General features: G+C 35.0%; 1 protein-coding gene across 1 annotated transcript; it reads right to left on the minus strand.

Moving 5' to 3' along the window:
* Window positions 1-221: 221 nt before the first annotated feature.
* sgk3 (serum/glucocorticoid regulated kinase family member 3) lies at window positions 222-12112 on the minus strand. Its single transcript, XM_056248968.1, has 17 exons — window positions 11848-12112; window positions 9042-9223; window positions 8851-8934; window positions 8437-8509; window positions 7089-7164; window positions 6667-6742; window positions 6196-6245; window positions 5534-5591; window positions 5119-5202; window positions 4883-5014; window positions 4105-4217; window positions 3611-3647; window positions 3128-3214; window positions 1988-2083; window positions 1747-1902; window positions 1299-1388; window positions 222-1206 (listed from the first exon to the last, which is right to left on the minus strand). The coding sequence occupies exons 2-17, from the start codon at window positions 9117-9119 to the stop codon at window positions 1036-1038; spliced, it is 1461 nt and encodes a 486-aa protein (XP_056104943.1). The 5' UTR covers window positions 9120-9223; window positions 11848-12112; the 3' UTR covers window positions 222-1035.
* Between the last annotated feature and the right edge of the window lie 838 nt (window positions 12113-12950).

Consider the following 12950-nt stretch of genomic DNA (forward strand, 5'->3'; position numbering starts at 1 on the left):
ACATCAATATAAAATATGCAAATGGGATGCATCACACGTGACTCAAGAAACATAGACTCGAATAACGCCCATAAACAAACATTTTAAGCAGTATTTAATGAGTGTGAAACACACCGCATCTATTTAAATGTATTATTATTGCTTAATTTAATGTATTTCCCCATCCCAAATGTACTGTGAACATAATACATGCAAAAAAGAGGCAACATGTGACAGCCAAGTGATTCAAGAAAACGTGTTTACTTGTACAGTACATCATTTAAAGGTCATGTCATAGGTCAGTAGGCACTATGGTGTCTCATCTCATAAGCAGAGGGTGGCAAATTAAATAGTGGTTTATAACAGGGTCATTGTCAGTATTTAAGTGCTATTAACTCTAAGAAATCTAAGATGCAAATAGCGACAAATGTATAATTTACACTTTACACTATGGCTGTTAATGACCCGTAACTTACAGGGTTTACTGAAATTCACTTCAAAATAGCTTAAAGGTCTGCCTATTTATCTAACTCACATATTACACAGTATAAAGGGAATATATATTAATATGTCAAGCAATAAATTAATTGCTTGTGTTGACATTATATGGAAAAAAAATTCCCCTTATAGTAAATTTCTAATAAAAGACTAAACTACAAAAACTTTATTGTTCATATATACTGCACAATATTATAAGCAATCAAGTGTAAGAGTTGAGGCAAAAACAAGGAATGTGTCAAAGTGGATGTTTTGTTTACAAATATCACCAGCCCTAGAAAATATTCTCAGGAAAACAACATCATTACTTCAGCTCCTGAGCTAAACTCTCAGGTAAGGCGTTCAATGTTAAACAAAATATAATGTTATTTCTGCATAAAAATAAAGTTTGAAACACCCTGCATCCCAAAAGGTTTATGCACTGCTTCTGTTAAGAAACAAAAGGGTCCACCCTCCGATCGGGACATCATGCTCAGCAATATGCTTCCCTTTCATCAGAGAGAGTGTTCACAGATTTTTAATAAACCTCTCTGTGGATCGCCATAAGCAGCGCCACCCTTAAAGGAAAGAATCTTCTGATGGCGGAGCGTAAGAAAATCCCAGGAAGGCATCATCAGCTTCCATGACACTAGCATTGATGATTGACTGCCCTGAAGAGAAGCACACCGAGTTTGGCACAGTTTCCTCTGTAAACTCGGGATCAAAGTTTGAGATGTCATACTGGGATTCCTGCAAGAAAACATTTGAGAGTTGACTGTTTTAATATACTTAGGTATAAAAGTTTGAAACTTTAGCAAAATAATTATGTTGTTAAATCTCACCACACTAGGGTTGAATGGAGGAGGAAGCTTTTTCTGTTCAAGGTCATCCCAGTTAATGGATGAGAAAAATTCATGTTCTTTGACTTCATTCTGTAACAAATAGCATACAAGTTCTTTTTTTGATATTCCAAGATATTTTAAATTCAACATAGCCTGACTGTTTGGTTGCTTTGTTGGCATTTTAACGCCATGCCAGCTTCCTTGGCTATTTTCATGGCGAGTAACAATATTATAAGATGTATAGAAATATTATAAAAAGAGCAACTTCAATTTTACTTTGGAAGAAACTAAAATGGGGTTCAGGGTTATTTATTTATTTATTTTTTCATTGCCTGATTTGAATGCCATGTATCAGGAAACTATACTGCAAAAACACTATTGAGATTCTACTAAAATGTTTGACACAATCATCCACCAGGGGGTGATATATAAGTACTAAATATCTCACAAAGTCATCTCTGAAGCCAAGCCTCCTGGTGTGGTCTTTCTCCAGCAGGGCCTGTAGGATGGACCAGGCAGCTGTGGATGCCCCAGGGCGCATGACAAGCTCCTTGTGAAGAATGTTGTCATACATCTCATGTGTGTCCCTGCTGTAGAACGGAGGCTGTTGGGCATAAAGGTAAAACAAGATTTAAGCTTTACTACCTATGTATTTCAGACAACTAGCCAGATTTTTATTTGTACCTTACCAGCCCATAAAGCATTTCATAGAGCACAGATCCCAGACACCACCAGTCCACAGTGTTATCATAGGGTTGTTTCCTGAGTACCTCTGGAGCTAGATACTATCAAAACAATTATTGCATTAAAATCGTTATGTTATTCTACCCTCCAAAAGCTTAATTTGCAGTTAATAGAGTGCAGCAGCCATGACGCCAGAACCCGGAAGACTAATTCGCTGGTTCCCTCAAGATTTTCCTATGGGTTTTTAATATTTATTAGTAAAATAAGGTCTGTGGTAAACATAACTTGACGATATTTGGATGCTTTTCTCTACAACATAAATTACACCTGCCCAAATCGAAAAGGAGAATTTTTAAGCTGTTATGTTTATTATAACGTATGTTTCTAATAAGTAACTAGATAATAACGTTTGGGGTGCAAGTGTGTGTAATTTACGTTGTAGAGCAAAACATATGTTTACCACAGACCTTATTTTACTCATTAATTGAAAAACCCATTAGGAAAATCTCAAGGGAACCACTGGTGAATTAGTATTCAGGGTTTCGACGTCACGACTATAGCACTCTATTTTCTCTGAAGAAAATGTAACAAGGGTTATCTAGGCAAGTGTGATGACCAAATATGTAACAATTTAATAAAAAATAATCACAATAAGTATTTTTTACTAATTAAACCATATATTCACTGTAACATATCACAGTAACATGTTAAAGACACTTTTCAAACATAAAATTAAAGACACATGCTATACATTACCGTTCAAAAGTCTTTGGTCTGTAAAAAAAAAATTCCCATTTAAATCTTATTTTAAATGTAATTTATTCCTGTGAATTCCAAATTCCAAAGCTGAATTTTCAGCATTATTGATCATGATGATTACATCATTTCTTACTATTAATAATGTTGAAAACAGTTGTGCGGTTAAATATTTTTGTGGAAACCGTGATATATATTTATCAGAATTCTTTGAATAGGAAGCTCAAAAGAATAGCACCTATTTAAAATAAAAACGTTTTACTGATCAATTAATTATGTCCTTGCTGAATAACAGTATTCATTTCCTAACAAAAAAAATCTTACTGACACCAAAGTTTTGAACAGTAGTGTAAGCATCATTCATCCATCGTATTTATATTATACAATACCTCAGGTGTCCCACAAAATGTGGTCGTTGTGTCTGCTTGGGAGATGCCCTCTTTACACAGTCCAAAGTCAGTCAAGACTATATGTCCCTTAACAAACAAAAGATGCCAACAGGAACATTTTCAGGAAGCATGTCACCACACAAAAGGCCTATTCTTCACAGAGCCAAAGACTCTAGTGTCTGACTGGAATATTTGGCAGGGCCTTGAAACCTCACAGTTTCATCAGATTTGACAGGAAATGCACAAATAAAACTTAACCTAATCTCTAGCATTCTTACAAATTAAAATGAAGTCTTTGGTTTCATTGCTATATTTTATTTGGCTGGCCAAAGCTATACTTCGTACACCTCGTCTCGGAAAATCAAAAGAGTTTGTTATACTTCACAGTGAGGATAGATTACTCTGTTTCCCCTGGAACTCTCACAACGTTGATCAGCTATGCTCTGGCAATGATAAAAGTGGGGAAAAAAGAGGGATACTTACTTGAGAGTCCAGCAGGATATTTTCTGGTTTCAAATCCCTGGGAACACAAGAACACTTAACGCGTTAGCATTTTGTTATATGATTTCAGCCAGGAACAATTCAACTGAAAAATGTTACACAGAATATTACACAGAAAAACCATCAACAATGAATTATGGCTATTATAATATGACAAGACAAGCCATTTAATTCATATGAATAGCAATCCCAACACACCCTATGAATGCAAAATATGCTCTCATGATGGCCATTTCACACGAGTGTAATTTCAAATGACTACAGTCAAGTCAGTTCATCAATCACAATTTTTCAAGTACAGTTCCAAGTCACATTATGGCAACAACAGGGAAAACCTGAGGAGGTGTAGCATGTGTCTGTTAAACATTTCTCTGCTCCTGGGAATTCTCACACACTTTAACAGCTAAATATCATCTGAGAACCACCAAACCTGTGTATTTATAGCTTGAGTGATTCTTTAATAAAGCTGCATTTACCTGTAAACAATGTTAAGAGAGTGCAAGTAACCCAGAGCACTTGCCATCTCTGCGATGTAAAACCTAGCTCTGGGTTCAGGAAAGGTCCGCTCTTTTTGCAGGTGAAAGAAAAGCTGTAATGGAAAGAATCAAAAATTGCAATATTCACTTAGTAAATGCAGAAAATAGTCAGGCTACCTATTACATCATGGTTTGTCATGGCTATTTGTAGCCTGCCTCACAATGCTACTGATTGTTTATGTGATTTTACACTAGCTGACATTTAAAAATATGTTCATCAGACTTATAAAAGCTAAAAAACAGGAAGTCAGACCAGTGGTTTAACTGAGCATGTGAATAGGAACCATGCAAAATGCCAATAAAATGACCAATAATTTGCAACAGTCATGCATGGGCTTCATCTCACATGGCAATCTCCAACATTTCCTTGTTAAAGTGATAGTTCACCAAAAGATTCTGACATTATTTACTCACACTTATGTCATTCCAAACCTGTATGACTTTTTTTCTTTTTCTGTCAATTTGTTGTTTGTACGGACAAAAACAGTTCTTCAAAATATATTTTGAGTTAGGCAGAAGAGAGTTTGAAATGAAATAAGGATGAGTAAGTGATGACAATTTTTGGGTGAAGTATCCCTTTAAGACATACAATGACAAATGTCACTGTCAGCAATAGCTCTATTTATAACATATTGGTTTAATCTGCCCAAACAGTGGCTTTTGAGATGTGATAAGGCAGATATCAGCCTTGAGTTTCACAACCACAAATAATACTCACTTCTCCACCATTGACAAAATCCAGGACAAAGTATAATTTGTCTGTTGTCTGAAAGGAATAGTGCAGTCCAACCAGGAAGGGGTGTTTAACATTCTTCAGCAACACATTACGCTCAGCCATAATGTGCTTTTGCTGGCGTGAAGAGAATATCAAAGGCATTCATTAATCAAATGTCAAAGAACATAAGAGAGAGAGGATTAATAAAGTTTTGGTTTTAAAACAAAGAAAATCGTTACCTCTCTCCTGTTTAAAATGACCTTTTTTTGCAAGACTTTGATGGCGTAACACTTCCCATCCCGCTTCCTCTTTGCAAGGAGAACCTTTGTGTGGGAGAGGACACGGTGGGTTAGCAACGGTTTCACCTTCCAGTACGGCCACTCGTGGACAAAAGACAGACAAGCTCTAACTTCATAACTGAGATACTTTCACTTCCTGAATGGAGAGTCCGTGGCTTAGAAACAAACACTATGTTTAACCATACAGCAAACAAAACAGAGAATTTATTAAGGCTCAGTGACATTCAGAGCTTTCAGTAACTGACACATAACATACTGCAAACAAGGAATTGACCCAGTTTCTCTCACTACTGTGGCAGTGAATAATTGCACAAAATTTACATCAAAATGTATTATATTTCAAAAGAAAATTTACCTTTCCAAAGCTTCCCTTTCCTATGACTTTAAGAAAGTCAAAGTCAGTAGGCTTTGCTCTATGGAAAAAATATGGAAATTAAGGCTAAAATAAAACCATTTGCATCATTAATTTCTAGGGATGCACTAATATGAACATTTTGGCCGTTACGATAACCGATAATTCTTTATATTTGAAAGCCGATAACCGATATATTGGCCGATAAATCTAAATCCAAATTTTTATATAATTTTTGAGAGCCTGATTACAAAAACAAAAGTCTCATCATTAAAAGTCATGTCCCAAGCACACAATTATAATGATGTTCTAATTATAATTTTATGTAGCCTATATGACTGACTTGCTGTAAGTGTAAGTATATGTGTAAGTATGTTACACTTAACGGTATTTTTCCTTTTTGGTATTTTTCAGACATAGTTTTTCCTTTCCCAATCATATTTCAAGCAATTCAAAAACATCATGGCGAACATTGGCATCTTAAGTGTCTCAGTTGAAGGAAATAATCCATTATGTATCTGCTTTAATATATCGAACCGATAACGACAACATTAAAAATGAACGTATATCGGCTGATACTGATATGGTGGCCAACATATTGTGCATCCCTTTTAATTTCCACCATTTTTTGCTACCAAATTTATAAACAATTATAAAACACTTACTGTGGGTTTGCAGATGGTCCCAGGTTAATGTTTCTAGAGGTAGAGTTACTCTGTAAGAGATATGACAAAGATACAACAACTAGGTATGACTCAATTCAAAGTTGTAGAAAAACATGAACTTTTATTTCTTTTTATTTATTTATTATGAATTTATTTGCATATGGACAGTACATAAATATAAAAAAAAACTACTAAAAGTAAATCATAAACAGAGATTGTATTGCAAGTTATTTCACATATTAGGTCCCTAGAATGATTTAAAAAAGAAGGGAAAAAAAGCTATACATAATTATATTTTGAACAAAACATTAATTTATAAATAACTATAGCATGTCAAAAATGCTTAATATATAACTACATAACACTCAATGCCTGTGAACACAGCAAGCAAGCGAGACAGCTAGTAAAGTATAAAGACAGTTTACTCAATACCTTATATATTAAAAACATAATATTAGTTCAAATACCAACCTTGTCATCTTCATCCTCTGAGGCATCAGAGAAGTTTTTAGATTTGTCCATCTGCAGAAAGTCTTTGACATCAGGACTGCGCATTTGAAATGAACATTCACATGTTAGAGGTCTGACTGAGGCGATACAAAGCCACAGCTGTGAGGAGAAATATAAGCTAACATCAACAGCTCTCTGTAACAAGAACCGTAACCATGGTGAATTTGACCGAGAATCAAAAAGAAGCATCTTTTATTTGGCACAAGTTCACAAGATACAATCACATCAACTTTGTACTCAAAGTTCAGAGAGATATCTAGTTGTGGCTGGTTTTGGCTTTTCCATCCAAAGACCATTCAAATTTTACAAAAATGTAGATGCATTGACACTTTGAGTGGTGAGAGAAACTGAAGGAACATTAAAAAACTGGCTGATATACTCACTGGTTGCAGAGCTGTGGATGGGACACAATCTTCTGAATGAACTCATGTAACCCCGCTCTTCTCTGTTTTATAAACTCTAAGAATTACACATAAAACATAGGCGCTTCATAAAAAATCATTTTGACAAAAATGTGTATAGCAGTAGTTCTCATCTGGTTTTGCCTCATCTTACATTAATCAAGTAGTGAGCCAACACAATATAACACATTTTTATCATAAAAAAGGAAACAAAAATCCCAATTATTATGAACTGCATATAGGTAAAAAATTCAAAATTATAACCATGAAACAGGCTGAATAGGATAATGTACAGTTTTGGTTTCAAAATGGCTCTTGAATTTTGGTTTCATGTTCGTGGTAGCCAATAATTCACTGCACTAAACACTTTGTGGTAGACACAAACCATGTTTATTCTCATTGCAAGTGAACCCATATTTATCCATGTAGTCTGAATCATTATTTTAATCTAGCATAGTTTTGTTCATGGTTTTTGCGGATGTCTAGCAACCTGTCCATCTTGGCATCTGCTTATTTACCTAGCTTCCAGGAAGTGACATGTGAATTTGCACCAAAATAAAGGAGAGCATGATTGCTGATATCAAAAGCTGTGCATCCAAAAGTGATAATGCAAGCTTTTGATATTATCATGCTGTCCACGACCTAATCAGATCTACAACCCAATTTTGATAACTTCTCATGATTAAAATCACCCCTGACAGGAGATAACTAATTTATCAGTAACTTATCAAAACCAATGCGGTCCAATGTGAATACAAAGTAAACCCTCAGTGGAGCATGGGAAGCTACCGTAAAAATATGCACCAAATAATTAGACTGTTATTGTCCAGTGAGACAGCAATTATCCAGAGAGAATGAGGGGGGACGAGAAAGAAAAGCAGAGAAAGAATAAGACCAATGGTGAAGAAGCCTTTAGAACATGAGCACAAATTTTGCATGTGCTTCCAATGACCAGATGATTTCTCTATGAAAAAGATCTTGACCACATACTGGCCACATAATTGGTCGCACATGAGTTAAATACAATTGGTACTTGGGTGTGCATTCTCATTCTGTTATTTATGCACACAACTTTGCTGCCACATTGTCTGAGAGCATAACATGAGATTAAACAAGGACAAAGATTCTATAAACTCGGGCAGAGCGGATTTAGCATGGCTGATTTTCTGTAGGGAACACTGTTGGATAATCAAATTTGTCAAATACACATGATCTCTGTTAAGCTAAATGAAGCAAAGTCACTAACGTATGCGCACGAGATGACAGAATTTTCCTACGGGCTCTGTACAATATGCATTAATTCATGAGAAATCAAGGAAATGTGAAATACCTGGGTCAAAGTTGTCTCCAAATATTCTCTTAGCAGGAATCTTCAAATTCAGAGCAGGAAACAGTTTTTTCAACTGTGTAAAAACACAATATATTTTTAAAAAGCACTACCATTCAAACGCATGGAGTCAGTAACAATTTTTTTTTTTTTTTTTACAAATTAAGATATTGACATAGAATACTTTTAAATTGTAATAATATTTCACAATATTACTGTTTTACTGTATTTTTAACTAATACTATAAACGAAGACTTTGTGATTATAATAGACTTCTTTAAAAATCATTAAAAAAATCGTACTGACCCCAAACTTTTGAACGGTAGTGTATGGTTTGTACAGGACATTTTACAAAAAAGATACATTCCAAAAAGAATAAAGGTTTTATATTTTAAAACTACAAATCAAATTACTTACAGTGTTGTACAGTTTATCAAACTCTGCATATCTCCGGAACACAAACCACTCATGCCTCCCAACACTGACCATTACTTTGTAAACCTGACGATACAAGAATGAAAACATTCACATATCCGATGCTCTAACATAATATTTAAAAAAGAGTGAGACAGAGCGTGTATGAGAGCATCAGAGGTATTGTGACTCACAGTATAGCGTTTATTCTTGTCTCTCTGTTCATTGTAGCAGGGAATGCTGACATTGGGGCAGCTAGGTTGCTCCTCCATCCTGAGGCCTCTCAGAATCTCACAAGCAACGGCTCACAGGTCCTCAGAACGCTCCCCTGCCTCTTGTGCACACCTGATTCGGATGGGAACTCTCCATTTTGGTCCTGCACAGAACATAAACATAAGCAAGATGTTCTACCACCATCAAGTGCTCTTTTCAACAGTGTCCAGCGTCCAATTTAGCTCCAGAGGGCCTTGCATGACAGGACAGAAAGGCCACTCAGAGTCACTAATCAAGTGTGGCATGAACACAGAGAGGAGCCTCAGTCTGGCCAGCCAAGCGATGAGTCTCCACCTCTCTTTTCCTCACATTCTTTTATCCTCCCCTCTGCTTCTCTCCAACTGGGAGGGAGCAAACAGGGATATTCTTCTTTCATATGCCACTTCCACATACTCCCTCTGTCAAGTGCAACACACCAGTGCTCTCTAGGTGGTCGACATTCTTCTTCCCCTCTGAGGTACTGTATATGAGGTATTTTTAGAAAACGCTGCTCTGGACCTACAACAAGATGCAGATTTAAAGGCCAGGCAGAGAGAGTGAATGAGCACGGATAAATATTTCTGTGCACAGGAACACTGACATTCCTCAGTTTATGATTTTTTTAAAAATCAGCATTTTCAGCAACAGTTTTAGCTTGATGACAGGTAAAAAAATGAAAATAAGAAAATATTAAAAAATAACCAAATATATATATATATATATATATATATATATATATATATATATATATATATTTGAGAGAGAGAGAGAGAGAGAGAGAGAGAGAGAGAGAGAGAGAGAGAGAGAGAGAGAGAGAGAGAGAGAAAGAGAGAGACTTTATATATAGCTAGTACTTTGTATAGTTTAGAGACACTTTAAATACACCAGGCTTCATCAAAATAATGACCACCAAAACAAAGAAAAACAGACAATTTTCTAGAATACTAAACATCTTTACGCATATTATAATTATTTTTAAAATAACCAGTAGAATAAGTACTCTTCATCACACTGCGTGACATGAAATACAAACTAAATGTGTCCAGATGAGATAACAGACTGTAGCAGTCATAGATTACCGCATCGCTGAGATCTGTATTTTCTACATTCATGAGAGCTTGGAGGAATGTCACAGGTTTATTTGCCTACGTGGCCATTGAACTATTCAAGGATTTTGACACACATCCATATTCAAATGTGTCAGATATATTAGAGCTCTAGTATTGTTTTAAATATGCAAATAAATGAACTGCCCAGTGCATCTGCATTACCTAATGATTACCTGCAGTTTTCTTCAACTGAAAACAGTCACCAGGAAGAATAGCCTTATTGAAATGTCTGTTCCAGAGTCAGAGCCAAATAACCCAACAGAAACACTTCACCTTGAAAGTGAAACTAGAAACTGGTTTCTTTATGCATGACACGAGAAGTGAAAGATCACTGCCAAAGGCTTATTTCAAATGGACTCATTGTTATGCAATTTCAGGAAACTATAGCCAATTAGTTAATGTCATCACTACATAGAAGATGTCAAAAGGTTACTGTTAGTAAACCTGACCTCATACTATAACACCTCAAACTGTCAAACAGGTTTGAGCAGCGAAAAGAAAGTGCAAATGAACAGACATAAACCAGCACAGACATGTCACACATTCAAATCTAGATTCATGTCGTGCCAAAATGCATCAGTGCAGGTTTGTACAGCTCTCATCTCAGACTGAGTGTAATCCTACATTATTAAAAATGTTATATCTAAAGACACTGGAATCTGTAAGTGGGATGTGTGTCAAAGAAACCAATAAAAAAAAACTTAGGACAGTTTAACTTCCAATAAAATTTCTAACGGTAGGCTTGGTGAATATTTCACTTGTTGGTCATATCATTTTTATTTCAATGGTCAACATTACTCCTCAAGAATACAGGATGACACAGACTAGCCCACACAGGATTCATAGATTAATTTCTTAATGAGAAACTATTCCACGAATAATTTAAAAATAAATCATCCATGTGTTTTGTTGTTGAATTGGTTTAAGAAATCAGTTCAATTTAATGAAATATTACAAAACAAGGGATTGAGCAATATATACTTTTTGACTGATACAAATACAGATTATTTTTGTCTAATAAGTAATAACCAATATGCAGAACTGATTTTTATTTATAGTTTCAAATAACTAAGCAATTATGACTACAATAGCTGGTACAGAATAACTGATTACTGATTAAGTAAAGAGTGATAATAAAACTGATTATCAGTCTCTAGCTATTTTTTATTAATAAGAATATAATAATAATAATAATATATCTAAAAAAATAAAAAATAGCACTGCTGCAGCACAACACATTCAAATGACATAAATGGCTGAAAATAATGACCCTGGCCTGAATTCTTTAATTCATGATGGCCATATGTTGTAAATAGGAAGATTTTTGTTACTAGATTTTCAGACGGCTAGAAACAATATTTTGAACTGAAATCAAGCTTCAAAACAAAACCCCGACTGGAAGACATTTGTTTCTGGCAGACAGTGGCTGACATTTGTTTCCTTTTTTGTAGAGCACTGTATTTCTGGCATTTGGCTTGCCTGTTAAATAAATAAATAAACATTTTATTACGTAATGTACATTGTGTACTATCGCAGAGAATAGACCTGTTACAGCCCAAACTGTACTACAATCACCGACGTACTCCTAGAGTCACTCACGAGCTTCATAATGTTCAAAGAGAGTCAAGACATAACTTGCCTTATTTTCTCACTTTTTCCATCCAACTGACTCCAGTGACGTGTCGGGAGGCAAAGGGAAGTCCAACGATTCAAATACCAAACTCGGCGTGTCTGGGTACTAAACACTGACCCAGCCTAACGGAAAGAATTTGTAGTCTCCTACATTCATCATGTTACCAATGAACCGCCAGTGAAAGAAAGACACATTGACGTTCGTTTCGAAGTTCCGAAACAATCAGTCACGCGACTAAATGCGAGCGAGGAACGAAGAATAATAATGTTGTAAATGAGCATAAACAACAGCACCATCTAGCGGCAGAACTGTCACGCATTCTGTCGATCACATTTTTATATTATGTAGATTTTTTTACAAGGTAACTTATGGGGACATGGATATTTTATAAATAAATGACAGGGGCACGTTTTAAATGTCATACATTCATAAAATGTAGTAGTTGTAACATTTTATTTTATTTACTTTATATATATATATATATATATATATATATATATGTATCTTGCCTTTTATATTTTTGAATGGTTTTGTTTCATATTTGTTTTACTTTTGAATTTTTTGCTGAAAAGTCCTATTATATTATATTATTATATGTAAAATAATGGAATTTATCATAACTAAAATAGAAAAAAACATGTAACATGGCAAGGCCATATTTAATAATATTTGTTACATGCTAAGTCCCTTATATGTTTGTTTTTCGTAAACCTGTTTATAGTATTTTTTAACAAACTAACATTTTTATGGCAAACAAAGCAGATATTTATTCAAATTTTTTAATCCTCCAAAGGCAAAATAAAATCACAAAATATCCGCAAGAGGGCAGCATGGGCTTATAATAAGAAAACGCTGTGACGTTTTCAATGAGATCAGTTTTATTTTGCAGTGCTATGTAACTTACATTATAATATTCAAACCCTGCCAATAAAGCGCTACTATATATATTTCAATTGGTTTATTTAAATATGAAAAGTTCTCAGCAGTAAACATACTAAGCAATAAGTAAAACCTCTAGCTGCATGCAAATAAAAAGGGCGTCAGCGAGTGTCACAGTCCAGTTGCTGTTCAACAACAAGAGCGCGCTGCTCCGCCTACCCTTTTCCACC

This window comes from Rhinichthys klamathensis, unplaced genomic scaffold (genome assembly GCF_029890125.1).
Source record: "Rhinichthys klamathensis goyatoka isolate OS25496 unplaced genomic scaffold, OSU_Roscu_1.1 h1tg000059l_1, whole genome shotgun sequence".
Lineage (NCBI taxonomy): Eukaryota > Metazoa > Chordata > Actinopteri > Cypriniformes > Leuciscidae > Rhinichthys > Rhinichthys klamathensis.